Source organism: Calidris pugnax, unplaced genomic scaffold (genome assembly GCF_001431845.1).
Source record: "Calidris pugnax isolate Ruff unplaced genomic scaffold, ASM143184v1 scaffold44, whole genome shotgun sequence".
Taxonomy (NCBI): Eukaryota; Metazoa; Chordata; class Aves; order Charadriiformes; family Scolopacidae; genus Calidris; species Calidris pugnax.
Window position 1 is genome coordinate 1,043,401 of NW_015094506.1, and position 18,629 is coordinate 1,062,029.

At 43.9% G+C, this 18,629-nt stretch overlaps 1 protein-coding gene across 1 annotated transcript in view; it reads left to right on the top strand.

The window, feature by feature from the left end:
* Positions 1 to 18,489: 18,489 nt before the first annotated feature.
* Positions 18,490 to 18,629, top strand: part of PWP1 (PWP1 homolog, endonuclein) — a 41,221-nt gene continuing 41,081 nt past the window's right edge. The window contains exon 1 of the mRNA XM_014963276.1: positions 18,490 to 18,572. Within this exon, the coding sequence (XP_014818762.1) occupies positions 18,490 to 18,572 (83 nt within the window). The remainder of the gene's footprint in view (positions 18,573 to 18,629) is intronic.

The following is an 18,629-nucleotide window of genomic DNA, read 5'->3' on the forward strand; positions in this document are numbered from 1 at the left end:
GCTGAGCATGAAAGAAAGCGTGACACCCACTGCTGCCCCGAGATCTGCTTTGCTGGTGTCTAGCAAATGGTAGGAGAGAAAAAGCCCCAGGAGCCTGTCCTTCAGAGCTGTTGTAGGAAGGGGTTGTGGCTGTTGATGTATAAGGGAGTAACTTTTGCCCTTCAAACCACCGGTAACCCCAAAGTCATAGAGGTATAGCTGAAAAGAACCTTAAAAAATAATAATGACTTGCAATTCTTTTTCGACCTGTGAGTCCCATCACTCCTGCCAGGAGAAGAGCCAGTTCCTGTGTAACCCTGGAGTTCATTTCTCCTGGCAGCAGTCAGCAGACCTGTGTGGTCGCAGACCAAAGTTTGAAAATGTGGTTTTAGTCCACCTCTTCTTTCATGCGGCTGGGCGAGGTCTAGCCGAACCACACCAGACAATGTGCAGGCTCTTGAAACATCCAGTGGCAGGGCTCCATGATCTTCACTACCCTCATAATCAGAACATTTTTCTAAGAGATCATTTGGAATTTACTGCAAATTGAGCCACTTTACTTGATTGACAGGAAGAACAGATGATCTTACATAGAATAATCTTGTAAGAAGATTTTGTATGAGAGGAACTATCCTACTTTCCTCGCTGGCATAAGTCTTTCCTAGTTCCTGTGCTAGTATTTTCGGTCTCTGATTTTTGCTACCGTTCCCCTCATGACTCCTCAGTTTCCCCAAAATGCAGAAATCCAGCAGGAGTTTTATACAGTAACAAGCAAAGCGGAGTAGGCTGTCTCCTGAGATTTATGTACAGCCTATCAGAAAATATATCCTGTAATATTTTCTACAAGAACATCCCGTGGCAGACTTTGATAGAGTCTGTCTTCTGTCACAATTCCTGGGTGATTCGCTGCTGCTTTCCCAGGAGTTCCCATTTTCATTTGTGCATTTGTTTACTACACCTCCGAAGTATAACACTTTCAACTTGTCTTTATTAAATTCGTACTGCTTTAATTGGGGCAATTTCCCCACTTCATCAAGATCAATTGCAATTCTGCTCCGGTCTTCTAGCCTGTTTCATAGTCTCCAAGCTTTATTATACGTGGCTTCATGCATGGATTCTTCATTTCATTAATCTGGGGCTGGGCAGGAAGGGCTCTGTCGTCAATTTAATCTAAAAAGCAGTGTGAGTTTCAGTGGGTGCCCATGAATACCATCCCTATCAGATAAGGCTATTTCCAGCAGAGCATTATATTAGCGATTTTTAGAGAGATGGTATTATCATCTTAGGAAATAAAAAGCCTTCTGCTTCTTTAGTCTTCATATGAGTTTCAATAATTTACAAATGTTGAGGGAAAATATTGCCTCCAGTCTAGGTGAAATAGGAAAAAAAATACAACCACTGAAGAAAAACTTGTGATTTTTTTTTTTTCTTTTAAGTCTAAACTTTCCAGCCTGTAATGAGCAAAGGGCTGTTTCTGTTCTTTTCCATCTGTCTTTTTTTATACTAATCCACTGCTGTAATATTTGAGGACTTACAGGCATCCTGCCCCTGCCTCATGGCAGATCTTTCTTTCTGCCTCTCTACAGGGTTCTCCCTTAGTTTCCAGAATTCCTTCACATTTCCACTTTCCCTCACATGCTGCCAGTTTCCACACTTCCCAGTTTTTTTTTTAACTCTAGAGCCCTGCTGGATTCCTTCCCAAGCCCAGAAAGGGTATCCGTCTTCTCCTGAATGGGCGATTTTCCAATAATTGGCTTGAGAACTGGGAAGAGAAAAGGATGGGGAATGTAGGAGGCCAAAGGTTTTGGACATCACAGAGGAAGGCTGGTATTCTTTTCACGACAAATTTCAGCACTGCCTACTTGTTTCTCAGATTTTCCCCTGATCTATTCCTTACGCCTGCTGTCTTCTAAACACAGCTGGTGGCCAGATGCTCTCCATTCTGGAAAAGAGCCAGCTTTCTAACGGCTAAGACTTTTTTTTTTTTTCCCAGCTAAAACTTTTTGCCTGCTTGGTCTCGGCTTCGGAGTAGATTTGTGCAAATGTCTATTAAAGACAGAGGAAACCTCTTTAAAGAGGTGTGAAGGCTTAGTAGCCAGGCTCCTGTTGGCACTAATGAGAGCTGCTGGCTGAATCCTCCACACGCTGCTTTTGACACTGAGCCTTTTTGTGCTGAATATCCACTGGCCACTGGCTTCATACCAAGCGTTGCAGAAGCCCTGGATGAGCTGCAGCGTGTGGTGTGCTGGGGGCTTTCGGAAATTCTCCTTTAGTTCCAGAGCGTAGCACAATGTGCTGCTCTTTGAAGATTAAAAGAGAAAGGGAAATCCTCAGTTTGTACTGAAATAAACTGCTCTGAGGTGGTGTGGTGAGTATAAAGAAAGGGCATCTCCTCTTCCCTCCCCATATCTGTCCAAAATCAGAAGAGGGTTCTGTTACAGCATGTGATGCAACTAGGTCTGTGGGACTCAGGTATGCAGGACCCTGTGTAAATGTGGTTTTTTATGTTAAAGAAAAATATAGGTGGTGGTAAAGTTCTGGCATCCACATACTCAAGGCAAGGCTTAGGCCATCTTAGAGAAAAAGCCATTTCTAGTACTGTTGTCTATGGCTTAAATCCTAGGAGAAGCCAAGAACCTGCAGAACTTATCAAAGTCAGTTGCAAGTATTCAGTGTCCCTCGGGAGCTGACTGTGTCTTAAAAATACTGCTGAAAGATGACATCCTGAAGCCTGCATCCACTAAAGCTGCCTCTGAAGTCGGTGGATTATTTTATTAAATTTTTTTTGTGAACAAGAGGTACCCAAAAAGACTTGAAGATAGTTTGTTTGACAGAGTGTCTTTCATGTGAGGCTCCACAAGTGCTTTAAAGAAATGAAGGGCCTGATGTTGCTTTCATCCCCTGGCCTAGAGATGTTGAAATATTTAAGTATTAAAAAGGCTGCTTAGGATTTGTCCTAATATTTAATAAATTAGCTTGCAGAAACTTAGCACTTAAATGATATCTGAAACCCCATAGACAAAAACATCATAAATGTTAGATGTCTGCCTGTAAGCACAACATTCATATCTCATAACTCATAGCACTTAAGATCACATCTACAATAGATTGGTAACAATATGAATGTTTTTTGTATTTTTAACTTGTTATTTATTTTGAGGCAAGGCCCATTATCTCAGTGGGTGAAAACTGAGGCTGCCCGCTCTGAGCAGCTTACCACGTTTCAGTGGAATTGCACCTGACCTACCATTTATAACTGGCCTCTACGAGCAAAAAGTAGCAAAGCTGAGTCTTCAGCTGTGAGCCAATGATCCATGAGTTCAATGAGACCATGCTGATAACATTGCAAACCCAGTGCCCAAAGCAGAAGGAAAATCTGGGAACCTGCAGAAGCTAATGGGCATTTATCAGCTGCCTTCAGTGAACCTAAGAACTGAGGAAGTGAGCTCGGTGTGGACAGGAGGTGGGAATTCAATTTATTTTTGTTCCCATTAGATTGTCATACCTTCAGCTTGGCTCAAGGCTTCCTGCATGGAGCAGCCATGAATGGCCTACCATGTATTTATCTTGGGCACATGCAGAGGGGTCAAATGTGGTATCTCACATTCTCCTCTAGTTAATGTAGTCTCGATAGACGATGCTTTTTGTGCTTTGCTTGGACTGCTTGTCGCTAAAACACCCAGGAGATATGGCAGCAACTTGCAAGAGAGTTTGCATTGGCTGGATATGTTAAATTCTACAAACATCTTGTGGTTTGCAAGCTATGCTGTTTAGTTGGCTAAATCTGTCCACCTGATTGTACGTGATGTACCGGAACAGCAATTTTGGTGTTTGTTTTCCTTTGGAGAGGTATTTTTCATCCTTCTTTGGGCTTACGGTTTTGTTCTTTCATCCTGCAGAGGTGGTGATGCCGTGTGAATGGGCATGCTTAGAGTAGGCAGAGGTTTCTGTCCCTATTGGATGGCGTGCTAATGAAGAGATCTCAGTAAGGGAAAAGGACTAGGTACAAGAATTTAAATGTCTAACCCCAGATCTTTGCCTCAGATTTCAGAGGTATAGTGTTCCCTGTTTCAGAGGTATAGTGTTCCCTATTTCCTGCTTCACTTGTTTTCCAACTCTTGAGTTCCAATGAAGTCAAAGGGCAGGGGAAGGACAGAGGACAGGGCAGGAGGAGAGGAGGAAACAGCTCCATCTCCCTCCCTTTTCTCAGCATCCCTAACCAGCCCATTTGGCTCTGGTCTAGTCAGTGCTCATGTGGAGGGTTTGCTTGGGCCCACTGCTCAGATATGGCTGTGGAGTTCTAGGTATTGATAGCTTTTCTCTGTCCTTATAAATATCTCCGTTGCCGCAGATGCAAGAGCAAATTTGCCTGAACCCCTTTGTGTGTGGTTAACTTTGGTCTTTCCACTTCCAATCATCTCTGCTGCTGTGTTTTCATTAAAACTTCCATTACTCGGCTTTGCCCAGCGCAGTGAGAGGCAATCTTGTTTCTTATTGCCTTTCTAAAGCAAACAAAGACAGGGAAAAAACCTCACTGAAATATCCAATCAGAAATTATTCATGGTTTAAAATAAGCCACGTTAGAAAATAGAGATGCTCAGACAAAATAGAAAGACAGCCACCTTAGAAAAAGCCAGTGTGTAAGGAGGTCATTTTAATTAATTAAGGTCAAAGCCTTAACACTTCATGTGTTCTGGCAGGGACGGATTAACATGGTTCAAAACATCTGGACTTGTTCAAGCCACAGGTTCAAGAGAGCCCAGCCTTACCCTTTCCCCTGCCCAGCAGTGGATAAATTGACTGTCCTATAGCTTACTGCATGAGAGGCTTTCAAATGAGCTTTCCCAAAGTCTGCGTCTCTCTGTTCTGTGTGGTGTTTAAACAGCTCACAGCACATCTGCGGGCTGAGATCTGCCCCTGAGCACGGTCGAAGGAGCCCTGTGCCCCAGCGCGGGCTGTGCCTCACTGGGGTGGAAGGCTGGAGCACAGGAAGCCTCTTGAGGCTCATCAGAGTGAAAGCTACTTCCACAGCATCCAAGCATTCACTTGATCAAATACCCAAATAACCAATTTTTGCCTTGCAATTATTGAACCAGTGACTAATTGTGCCATTTAGGCACATGGTAAAATGTGCAGTCTTCCTTTGAGTTATGAGTTCATGAAGAATACAAGGACTAAAGGAAAGTATCTGAGAGCTTTTTGACCTCATGTTCCTGGGTAAATTCCAGTTAATACTAGAAAAATTCAACCTGTTTAAGTCCCGTCAGTACATTTTGACCAGCGTGTTGCTTCCTGTCTGAATTTCTGAGGGTTGCGGCTGCTCGTACAGCTATATGTGCTGTACCAATGGGGAATAGAAGTGGCCTGAGCATTCTGCATAGAATAAATAAGTAAATCCCATTCTCTGCAATGCAGGACATTCCTTCTACTGGCCTCTTCAGCAATATGGGGAAAGTTGAATAACATATCTCTGCAGTTTACAGTCCTGAGATAAGGGCAACGCTCTTTTTCCCCACTCTCTCTTCACTCTGCCAACTACCACACCTCAGCAGAAGGATCTGGATCCTGCATTTTTTGATCCATAATATAATGAAGAGCAGCAGAAAAAAAACCCCATAGGAAATATAACATTCTCCGCACCCACCCCCCAATAACAGGTGAGCTGCTACAGTGTCCTTCAGTCCCACTCATCTGAAAGCTTGTTTTAATACCATTTGTGCATTAGGTATCCTCAGAGCAGGCTGTCAATTAGGTTGAAGCCTGGAAAGCATCTTAAGTCATTCAGGACAGAAATGGCATTGTTAAATAATTTGTTCTGTATCATTCAAGCTGTGCATTTTCTGCATCTTTATGTGGGTTTTTTTTGGTGTTGTGTTGGTTGGTCTTTTTATTGGGAAGAAAAGTTAAGCTTTGGCTTATCTGTCCATAGTTATCTTTGTGTGTTTGTGTGTTCGAAAGAGAGAGAGAGAGATGGACAGTAAATAGATCTACGGGATATGTTATGAGGCATGAAATCATGTTTGTAATGAGATTTCTTGTTAATGGCAGTCACCCTTCCTTGATGCTAAGCATTAATGCAATATCCATTAGTGCAGCTAAACCTCCCTCCGCTCCACTTTCCCAAAAGGGTTTCACTTTGTACCTAGTTTAGCATTTATAAATATTTGATACAAGGTTCAAGAAATAATTTACATGTTAAATGAAGGATATATGAATGTTCTAGGAAAAATATGAGTTAAGATTGTACTATAACATCATTCACAAACCAAACATGAAAGCATGATGAAATTTGCCCCATTAAAATTGCTGGAAGCCTTTTCATTGATTTTTCTAGTCTGTGGATTAGGTCTGTTTTCCATCTCTCTTTTATACTATGTCACCTTTGAAGTCTTTGCGCATCTCACATTTTCCAAGTCAAATGCATATCTGTAATTAGAAAGCACAATCTTGATCTTTAAATGGGGAAGAAATCCTTCCTCTGTCATCCACTTCTGAAGGGCTGGGCTTGTATAGTTATGTTTACTATTGAAAAGAAGGGCTGAATGGGGAAACCCCAGTGCGAGCCTGAAAAGACAGGAGAGCTAGCCCTGTCTGTGGGACAACTCTTTCCTTCTTTCCTTCCTTCCTCTTCACATCCACCCCACTGGTCTCAGAGGTGTCTTTGAACTTAAAGCTAGAAGAGAAAAATGAAAGCCAGAGGAAAGGTTGTGCCATAAGCAAAATGGTTTCTAGAATGGTGCAGAACCATCAAGCTAATCTTGATTTTTTTGCAGCTTTTAGGCAGACTCCAAATTTGTGTAAAATAAACCCAGGAATGTTTATGATTGTTTTGCATTTGTGCCTTGTTAATGGCAGTCACGGGTTTGTTGGTTTTTTTTCCCTAGCAGAGTAGTTTTGTTTGCTGCCATCCACTGTTAGGGTTTTGTGGATTGACTTTTTATTGAGAAACAAATGAAAGATCACACAACCCAACAGTAATCACCAACAAACACAGAGATATTGTCCTTCATCCCACAGACGTAGCTTAAATACTGATTTGTGGCTTCACAGGCATGTTTGAGGTCATCTGCAATTAACAGCACAGGTGAAACTCTTCCCTTTTAGTTATCCATTTATGGTGGATAAAGATAAAATAGCAGAGAGAATCAGAGTATAGACAATAGGATGGCAGATGTTTTTTCAGTAAAGCAAGAAGAACAAATGTTTCTGGAACCAAATATTTTTCCTCAAAAAGACAGATATGCATCTGCAGTTTGTTTGAAGATGTCAGTCTTTCAAGTCTATTAGATGGTTTTGAAAATTGCCTGTTTTGTGCTGCTAATGTTCCAGAGCAAACCCTTCCACTGATGACACTAAGGGCGCTCTGAAACAAAGCAGAAGGGAATGTGTTAAAAATAGAGGAGCTCAGCCATAAATCGAAGCGGCACCTTTTGTCCACTGTGTCCACAACTTGAACATTATTTTAAAATGTGTGTTTCTGTTTAATTTTTCTCTTTTTTTTTTTTTTTTACTGTTTTAAAAATGAATATAATTTTCCCTTGCGTATAATGTATTCAGACAGCAAGATCAGAAAGCTTTACGTGTTCTATCACATAATCAGGTCGTTGGCATAAACGCTGGGAAACCTCTGAAAGCACCTTCCCTGAGTGCACCTTAGGTTATCTTAAACCCCATTCTGTCTGATGCTGATCCTGTTAAAATCTCCAATGAGATTATGATTAATTTGTCATTGCTAGATGTCATTCTGTTAACACTGTACAAAGGCAGGGCAGCATGTGAAACCAGCAAGTTGTTTTTTTTAATATTGTGCTACTCTGAAAAAGAGAAAAATTAACAAGGTCTTTGTTTCTACTGTAAAATACTGCCCCTAGCTTGAGAGGACACGCGCAAAGCCTCCGCCCTGAATGCCTTGTTATAATCAAACTGGAGGAATATATAATCAAAATGGAGGAAAATGGTATTAGAAAAAGATTTTTGAAAAACTTAGCTCCCGTGGTGCAGAACATGCACTTGTTAAAGTCTGCTCGCTCGCTCCCATGCAGTCACTGGGAATCTTTAATGGGAGTTTCTGCAAGGCTGTATGGTTTTTTAATGCTCTAGCAGATACAATTTCCCATCCAGTCATCTGCACAGTTGTGGTTGGTACACTATAAAGGCTGAAGGCCAAATCCGGCTGTCATTGCACACAGCAGCTCGACTTCAGCAGGGATCATAAACATGTATTTATGTTACATGAGTGAGTTGCACAGTTTTGAGGTTTTTTGAGAAATGGGAGAGGGTAGGCTTTCCTTCTGCTCGTTGATCACAGCCTTAGCGTTTCCAATGACATTATTAGAAGCATCATATATTTACATGCTGCAGAATGAGGCCTGCGTGGGGTGGGAAAGATTTTTATGAATTTAGACCTGCCTAAGAAAACATCAACCATTCTAAATTTAGACAAGTTGCATTCCATATCCATCTGTTTAGTGGATCAGTCTGATGTTTACTGTTTAGTAAATTACATTGGGTCTTTTTTTTTTTTTTTAAGTTTCTTTGAGGGCATTGCCTGCCGTCAGCTAGTGTAAAATAGTGCCAGGGACTTCCAAACACACCCTTAGGGCCAAACTCTGCTGGCTTCGCATACCGCAGTCCCATCAAACGCAAGGAAAGCTGGACTGGGCACATGAACTGCAAACCCCCTGATGTCCAGTTACATGGCCTGCCTCATTTCATAGAGATTGATGACTTCCTGGAAAAAAAACACCCCACATGGTGCCAATTCACCGCAGTTAAAAATGCATTGAAGTCAAGGAAATTATATTAGACATGACTGTAGTCTACCAATTCCAGTCCTGTGCATAGGCAGAACTCCAAGGGAAAGAAATGGGATTTCCGTTAACAGAGCTTACAGAACGAAGCCTACGTAATGAACTATGACAAAACGTCAACTTCGTGTAAACTCTCCTGGTGGGTCTGTGTAAAGGTTTTTTAGAAATCTTCGTTGGAACACACCAGAGAATAATGAACTTGCACCTTGATAGAATAGCTTTATTTGTATATACTCTATGTAAATTTTAAACCAGAGGATACGTGTCATTCCTTGTACATATCTGACTAGAATGGTGGCAGTGCTGTGCACTGCTGTTTAGGAGATCCAGGTTCTCCAGTCTTGGGTTTCCAACTGTAAAGGCTGCAGGAGACTGCTTGGGACCAGCCAAAAACATAGGATGGATAGATGCTCACCACCCACTGCTTAGAAATGAAGGAGCAGGAACTGGAACAGATGTTGGCAATAGAGAAGATTGCTTGCCTCCCCTCCTGGCTAAAGGACAAGTGCCTCCTTCGCTGTCATCTCCAACAGAAGTGATTTATGGTCAAAGAGTGTGGAGAACATTCAGAGCCCCATTTGGATCAGCCTTTCACAGGGGTCGGAGCTTATAAGGAACCTACACTTCTGGTGTAACATGGGAAGGTCCATGAAAGAGCAGTGTGTATATACATCTACCTATCTGTCTGTCTGTTATCTAATATCCCAGTGTTTCTGTATTGAATGGTTTCAGTAACCTGTAAACAAGTGATTGCTCCTGTTGTGTTACCGCTTTGAAATTCTTTGCATGCACTCTGGCATATAATTCTTTAAGAAAGGAAATTATGCATATTATATATATATATTGTAGCTTGCAAAATATTCATGTTGAAGAGCCATGTTTTGTGCAAATTGTACATTTATGTTGTGAGCAATATTGCAATATGAACTTTTATTAGTTGTTGGCATTAAAACATGTTTTTATTGATAGTAGATTTGTCACATTATTTTTGAGCGTATGTATGTATCCCAAGCTTTCAAACTCAGGCATTAGATCAACTACTGAAGGAGACCTTTTCTGTGCAGTAGCAGTAGCACAGGCTTCCAGTAAATAGGCGGGTATGCAAGTCCCATTCTGTTTGCAAGGCTGATTCGTCACGCAGTTTGTCAGGCCAATACTCCTCTCGTTTGTCAGCGCTGGAATTCGTGTTTGGTACCAGGACGCTGTTGCCCTCATCTAGAACAGAACTAAAACCCCAACCTTGCAAAAAACAAAGTGCTTAACTCCTGCTGCCCTCTGTCTCCGCAGGTGCTTCAATATAAATACAATGAGGATTTAGGAAACTGCCAATTTCCTGTTATATTTTCAAATGTTCACGCTAGATAGTTTTCCACGTAGGGGCTAGATAAAAGTGTAATACCACTATGGCTTTAGGAAAGCTACAGTGTTTGGAGCTTGACCTTGAAACTTTTACCTGATTTCTGAACATCGTTGGTGGCTTTGTTTGCTCAATGTTTACCTCTGAGAAATGTATGCTATTGATTTAAATGTTTAATATATTGACTGCCTTTTTTGTATATTTGTTATCATAAAGGTTTGGTTTAAATGCTAACAATTGTAGTCTATTTTCAGACTTTAAATAACATACAGTTCTGTATGTGGAAGGCAAAGTTATTAATGAATATAGCAATTTGGTATTTTATTCCTATTTTATACAGCTGCCCCCATAGGTTATTATCAGATGGCAATGAATATTGCTGAACAGCAGGTGGAACTCCTTTGAGCGTGTTTATGAGCCATCTCTGTTCAATAAAAATTCCATTGTTTTCTAGCCTAGGACATGGCTGCCGTGAGTGTTTTTGTTGTTTTTTCTCCTCTCCAGGTGTTTCTCAATGTACTTCAGACAGCGGCAGGACTGGGGTTCTCCACAGAACCATCTCCCAGAAACCAGACGTGTTTGGGATTTTACATCTGGAAATCCTGGTGCTGTTTTCCCCCCTACACTGATGTCAGTATGGCTGCTTTGTTTGAGAAGTGACACGGAGGCTGTTCCTAAAACCTTTTCTGTGTGCCCTGGTCTGGCAAAAAGTGGGTATGTGAGACCCAGGAGTGGAGCTCCGTGGTGCTTAAAATTAAGCGTCTGCAAATGCATTGTAGCCAGACAGTTCGGATGCATGAAGACCCGAAATGCTGGAAAGTTGCTTCATTACACAACTTTGCTGCAAGTGCATGCAAACACATTGCAAATGGGTATCTCAAAGAGGCGTCAGAAGTAAATAGGGGAAACTGAGTAACTTTGGCATAAGCGTAAAAATCAGGCTTGGAAAAATATTTTTATTTTAGCAATTTTTTTTCTTTTTTAATTTTTAAATTAATTTACAATGTTTTCTGTGTTGTATGTTTTTAGTGGATTTGGAGTCAAGTCCCTTCTTTGTAAGGTACCAGATTATTAAGAGGCAGGTCGGTCCAGGAGGCCAGGAGGCAAGAGGTGGTAATAACCTTTCGAGCATGGCCTATATGTGAGTCATGGGAGTGGGACACTGCTCACACCAGACTGGGAGACTCTCCAGACCAGGATCCTGGGTCTGTCAGGTGCCTTTGGGCTCTGCAAGCTCAACTGCCCAGCAGCAGAGTTGGAAAAGCAGCTCATAAGGAACCCTACCGTTTTAAAAATTTTGTAAGAGCTGTAGGCCCCCTTGCCTGCCTCCCCAGTATCTGGGGAAAAAACAAAGCAAGCTTTGAGTGTAGCAAACTGGGATGATCTGTCTCCTTAACCAACCAGTGTTACCAGAACAATTTAAAAACATTATTTCTGGGCATCTGGGTTAACGCTTTACTGAGGAAAAATAGGGAAGTTCAGATATAATTGTTAACACCATTCCTCTGAGTTCTCTGTAAACTAACCTATGCTTTTGCTTTGCTTTCTAGTCATATTTTGAGGTTTTTCTGGACAGTTTTAACATGTAGAGACTGAGGGCTTTGGCACACGTTCACTGAGCTAATTAATGTTTAGGATAGGCATGCCCACTGCTGTGTTTTCTCCTCTGCAGGGCAGCAATGTCTAAACCACTACTGCTACATACTCGGGCTCATCTAAAGGAGCCCCAGGTTTTGTCCTGAGGCAAAAGCGCTGTCAGAAGTCCTTGATGTAGGTCTGCTGATGGAATCAGTAGCGGAGGCATCTGTGTAACATAAAAAAGATCATTGTAGGTCTCAGTTTGACTACTTTGAATGTTACTTTCTAACAGTAACATTCAAACTACTCAGAAATATTCTTTTTTTTTTCTTAAATCTCCATAGTGGCTTATATAAGCATATTTCTAGGTGTGTAGCATATCAGCCAATTTTTTCCATGTCAACAGAGTCTTATATTTTAATGACCATTTCTGCAGTGGCTTTCATTTTGTCTAATGAATGTTTCAAGGAAAATGTTGTTCCAGAGTAGGCGTGTGTGCTGGCTATCTCTCAGCTTTGCTATGAAGATGTAAGACAACAAGGTAAATGATGCCTGAGAACCTGTGCACATACGTCCTTGCAGGCTGGGAGGCTGCCATAGCCAGTGCAGCCCTCCTGCCTGGCTACCTTCCTAGAGGTCATCAGCCCCTCCGCCCTTCAAGCCGTGCTCTACAAGGCTCGTGTAAGTTGGAGTCTGCTCCTGGAATAACAAATATTTGAATCAACCAGTCCTGAACAACATACTTAGACATGGGGGAAATAAACCAGGAACAGGTTGCCCAGGGAAGTTGTAGATGCCCCATCCCTGGAGGGGTTCAAGACCAGGCTGGATGGGGCTTTGAGGAACCTGCTCTAGTGGGAGGTGTCCCTGTCCATAGCAGGGGGGTTGGAACTCAATGATCTTTAAGGTCCCTTCCAACTCTAACCATTCTATGATTCTATGATTCTAAAGATGTGCCACCATTGAGACAAGTACTGTCCCTCATGTCTCCCATCACTGCAGTGGTGCTGGAGGGGATGAGAGTCCTCAGGTGCTTTGATGTGTCCATCTGCCCTCAGAGGCCAGGCAGCCCCACCACATGCACAAGTGACACTTCTCCCAGTGCTCACCCAAGTGTACACCAACACTGTGGACCTCTGGTTGGCAGTCTCGAGCTGGAGGCCACAGTGATGTCTGGGCAAGGCACATAGACCTGCTTCCTGCCTGCTGTGAGAACCACCGTTACGGGGCAGAACTCACACAACTTGGCCGAGTCCCAGCACGTGGAGCACTGCCAGTTGTATTTTTCCCCATACCCATATGTTTACTGGCTTTCCTTTACTAGTTAGTATGCTGTATCTTTCTACGCTTCTTTTCAACTTCCTTCATTTTCTCTGTGTAAGTTGGCAAAAAATGGCTTGCTAGGGTCTTTGACTGCGTCCTACCTTCATGTGCATCGTGGTTCTTCCTCTCCCGTGCACCTCTTTTCCTCTCAACTCTCTAGTCCTGGTTTTCTAATTGCTACCAATGTATTTAAAGTTATTTTTCTCTATTGGCTGTATGTGGCGGATGTGACTAGTTTCCATATCCATCTTTTCTCCAGATTGCTGAGAGGGCACTGACTATACTTCTTGCCTTCCTTTATGTTGGTTCCAGCACTGGCTTACGGCAGTCATTGCAGGGATGATGGGATTCTCACTCCCAAGCTCTTAGCACACATTTTGGGAAAGCAGATGCTCTGTATACACGCCTCTCTGCCCTGATAATACATTCACTGTATCCCAATGAGGATTTAATGCCTTTAATGTGTATCAGGTTCACATTGAGATCACACTTATTACTAGACTAGTTAAAAGATAAGTGACAGACCTAGTTTATTCCATAAAGTTAAGCAAAGAGCACCAAAAGCAATACGCTAAGATCTGGAAGAATAAGCCTTAGCGCAAGGATGTTTTATCTTGTAAAGTGAAGAGGTTGATGCTCTCCCAGAGAACTCCTTATGGAGATCATGGATGAAAGAAAACCAAAGCAGCCTTGTTTCAACTACCTGAAAACTTATCTTTATGTCTAGCTATCAGTTCAAGAGTTCTTCCCTCCAGGCTATGCTGCTGTGTGCAAATAGGGTATGTAGTCTCCCTTGACAAGATGCTGCTCTACTGAGATCTGATCTTCCTTTAGTTTCCTCCCACTACTCATGCTCTGTATTTCACAGAAACACACAGGGAATGCAAATAGAGAATCAGAAGGTAACCTTGAGAACTTTTGTGGCTGCCCTTGGTGTTTCAAAGCCACTCTTTAGTTCTCCTTTCTTTCTTTCCTAAGTTAGAGGATTTCTTGATGTTGTGACTTTGGTTTTAGCTGTTCAGCATATCTGGGACTCCAACATTGCAACTCATTTAGAAAACAGAACATTTGTTTTTTGAGTGAGATGCCATGTTAGTGTATTAATCTCTTTCCTCTCTTCTCATCTGAAGAGGTCAGCTGAACCACAGCCATAAGCCTACAGCATAATTTCTCTCAAAACACATAAAATTCCCTTTGTTTCCTTGCTTACAGCTGCATGATTTGCAGTACGAATGTTTTCATAGTCTTATAGTACCTTCCAGCTCTCATATTAGAACCGTTTACAGTGTCTCTGATAACTTCATGATTCAAGGTAGATCAAGGCCCCTGCAGAGCCTTGGACACTGGAGGTCTTCAAGTTTTCAAATCATTACAGGAGAGTCTGCTGGCACCAGCTGCTTCAACATCACTCCTTCATCAGCCAGCTCTCTTCTGTCTTCCTCAGTCTGAAGAGGAATACCATAGCTCTCTGGGGACCTTCACACAGACAAAGAATTTGGACCATCCCTTTGGAGGAACCATTAACTTTTCCCACTAACCCCACTTTTCTTGACCTCGTAATCCACACCAGAACAAAATTTGCTCTGCTTAGCCAGGTCACTTAACCCAGCTGAACCTCTCTGAATGTTTACGATGCATCTCAAACAAGATGCAGGCACACATTTCCTGTTGATGAGAACTATCTGGCCCTTGCATCCTCAGGTGAAACGCAGTAGGTAGGGATGAGTCAAGAGCAGATCCAGAAACAGGGGCAATGTTACAGTGCTTTTCACTTCAGACAGGCAGAAGTTTCTGACTCCAGACTGGGTGACTAAACTGAAACAGTGAAAATCGCTACTGTCAAGTCTTGCCTTACTTTGCTGAAGTCTCTTAGGAGAAAAAGGAACTTGGCTTTGCTCATCAGAGAATAAGAAATGAGACCTCTCTAACACTAAGAGAGATTCCAGGCAGAAAACAACTCCAGAGAACAAATGCTGCCGTGTCTGATTCAGCTCTGAGGAAAGAATTCAGCTCAGAAGGAAAAAAGAAAATGGAGCCTTTACGTTTCAGAAGAGGCCCAAGGCCAGTCCAAAACAGACCGTGGCATGAGAATGTTTGGTGACAATTCTTCTGGTCAGAGACCTTTTATTTCCACAGGATCTGAACTTGATCCTCGCACCCTTCCTGGGACAGCCACTTGAGTCCTTATGTCCCGTTGCATGTATCCTTCTTCATGGACATTTCTTCTCCGGAGAGATTTCTGTCAGCTATCCAGCCTTCTTCCTGATTAGGATGGATCTTTGGGTTCATCCCAAAATTCCTTCAACAGTTGTGTCAGAATTCCATCCAAATTAAAAAAATGAACATCTGCTTTCTTTCCTAAGCCTCACACCTCTGTGGCTAAGTCATCCTTGGACACTGAATAACGAGAAGACCATGGTTTTTTACTGGTGTGTTATGACCTCTGAGTCGTCCTGGCTGGTTCCTTGGGGTGAGTGGGTGGTTCTGAACTCAAGCTCAGTTACTGTCAGTTGCTATTGCAGGTGTCTGCAGGGAGCTTCGTGCCTGAGGCACCATTCTTTTGACTCTATCGCTGTGATTGCCAACGCACCATGGAACATTAATATATTTAATAGACTGGTCTTTCTTTACTGAAGAAGACCCTGAGACTGACATCCCCAGCAAGTGTATGATGGAGAGAAGCATTGGAATCACACAGCATTTATGGACAGGCTCTCAAAAGAGAAGAAAATTTATGACTCATAAATGCAGTTTTCTAAGCTGAAATATCTATATGCCTAGTTGCTACCTGTTTTCCTTCCTTTCTTCCTTCCTCCTTCTCCAGGATTCTTTTTATTGGTACTTCTGTTGTTGAGCCTCACCACAGTAAACAGTTTTTTCGTGATTATGTACTTTGTGGAAGGGAAGGTAGAGCATGTGTGCCCCCTCTGGGTATTGCTTCAGTAAAAACAAACTTGGCTCAAGTGTTTGTTGTGCAAATGTCCAGGCTGTAAATGTATATCGACAAAAAAAAAACACATCCAGGAACCAGAGTCACTGGAAAGTAGCCTCGCTTTCTTCCTCTTTGCTGCATAACACTCCCCTCTGCCTGTCCATTGGGAATAGCATCTGCTTACACAGAACTTCCCTCAGAATCTGGAAGAAGACTGACAGTCAAACTGTAGCCAACTTGTGCGTGGGAATACAAGGATTTCTTGACCACTGTAAGAGAAGGTGACCAGCAAAGCAAATAATAACAGCCCAGAAAAAAAGACAAGCATACCAAACCCCTAGATTGGCAATTATCTAGAAGCCTGGCAGGACTAGGATGCAATACAAGGAATAGCTAGAAAGATACAGCTTTCGCCTTGGAATGTTTGTCTCTACATTAAGACAAAAATGCATAAAATGGATGAAATGAATGGGGGGCATTAGAGGTAGTAATATATGAATACTTATTTCTCTTTCATTCCAGAGACACAGCAGAATCAGGCAAAAATAATGAAAATGCTACAGTGGTGCTGTCTGGTGACATGTGGATGAAATAATGCAGCCGTCCCATTCTGCCAAGCTGAAGTTTGGTTGCCAAGTCCTTGAGCTTCACCATGAAAAATGCTCCTTCCCCTAACCTCAGCTTCCCATCCATGTAATTTGCAGTTATCCCCTGAATTAAGATTTCAGCGATGGAAACAGCAATGATTTCTGCATGTTAGTAAGAGTATACTTCTGGTATACTCCAGCTGATGTTTTTTCCATTTTCTCTGATTTAACGAGTTAGCTAGTATAGGACACTGACATTTGGGAGGGCAAAAAGCAGCACCTCCTGTGAAGATACCAGACCCTCGCAACTTTCTGCAACTCCTTCTCGCTGTTGACTTTGTGCATTGGTTTCTTTTCCTTGGATAGATTTTAGAGATTAGTAACAAAAAGGTTTTTCTAAGCCTTTAATTTTGGTGGGTCGCTGCTGGGATACTTCAGAGCCGACATGGAGCGAACATCAGTGGGGCAGGTCTCTCCCTGCCAGCAGGGGAAGCCATGATCCAGGGCAGGAAGAGAAGGATTTGAAGAGTCTGGAGATGGGACAGCACGTTTTTTCACCTGGGCAGCGGGGAGGAGGGGTTGCACAAGGACCTGTTACATGGCAGAGAGTTAATTTCTGTTACTAAAGGGACCTTGGGGCTCTGGCAGGCCCCAGCCCCGGTTGAAGATGGCGGGGGTGCCAAGTGTGATCACTTGGGCTAATTAAGAGAATGTGGTGATTTAATCCCAGGTGGCAGCTAGGACCAGGCAGCTGCCCACTCATTCTCCCCCACACACACAGTGGGAGAGAGAATCAAAAGAGTAAAGAGCGTAGGGCTACAAAGATGATTCAAGGACTGGAGCATCTCCCTTATGAGGAGAGACTGAGAGAGCTGGGACTCTTTAGTCTGGAGAAGAGAAGGCTGAGGGGAGACCTTATCAATGCCTACAAGTATCTCAAGGGCGGGCTGAGGGAGGAGGGAACCAGACTCTTTTCAGTGGTTCCCAGTGAGAGGACAAGGGGCAATGGGCACAAGTTGGAACATAAAGGGCTCCACCTGAATATGAGGAAGAACTTTTTCACGGTGAGGGTGGCAGAGCCCTGGAACAGGCTGCCCAGGGAGGGTGTGGAGTCCCCTTCTCTGGAGATTTTCAAGACCCGCCTAGATGCAGTCCTGAGTAACATGCTCTGACAAGCTCTGGGTGGTCCTGCTTTAGCAGGGGAGTTGGACTAGATGATCTCTATGGTCCCTTCCAACTCTAAAAATTCAGTGAAATTCAGTGAAATGCGAGAAAAAAACTAACGGGTGGAGATAAAGGCAGTTTAACAGGTAGAGCAAAGAGCCGTGCACACAAGCAAACGGGGGAATTCATTCCCTGCTTCCCCAGGAAAGCCGGGCCCCAGCACGTGTAACGTTTACAGGAAGACGAATGCCGTCACTCCCAATGTCCCCTCCTTTCTCCTTCTCCCCCCGCCGTTACCACCCCGGCGGAGGAGCAACCGGGCGCCCCCCCCTCAAACTAACCCTATGGAAAACCGGAGCGACTCTGCCCGAGGGGGATCCAGCCCCGGACACCTCCTGCCGGACACCCACCAGCCGCCTTCCCCCTCCCCGCCCGGGAGGCGGCCCCACCGGGACCTGAGGACCGAGCGGCCTCCGGGCCGCCCCCCCCCGGTACGGTCGCCCAGGCCCCGCCCCCTTGGTCCCGCCCCGTCAGACCCCGCCCCCTCTAGCGGCCTCCCGCCCTCAGGCCACGCCCCCCTCAGACCCAGCCCCGTAGCCACGCCCCCCCTCTCCTCCCGGCGCTGGGAGATGACCTCACGCGGCTCTGTCTCCGCCCCTTTCCGTGCTTCTCAGCCGGTAACGAGCGGTTACGTCACTCGGCGCGCGCCGCCGCACACACCCCTCGCACGCGCCGCGCCGTGCTCGTGCCGCCGCCGCCATGAGCTGCCCGGTGACGTGCGTCGCCTGGGTGCGCTGCGGCGTTGCCAAGGAAACGCCGGACAAGGTGTGTGCGGGGGGGGGGTCAGGGGCCGGGCTGAGGGGATCCCCGTCCCGTGTCGTGTCCCCCCGTCCCGTGTC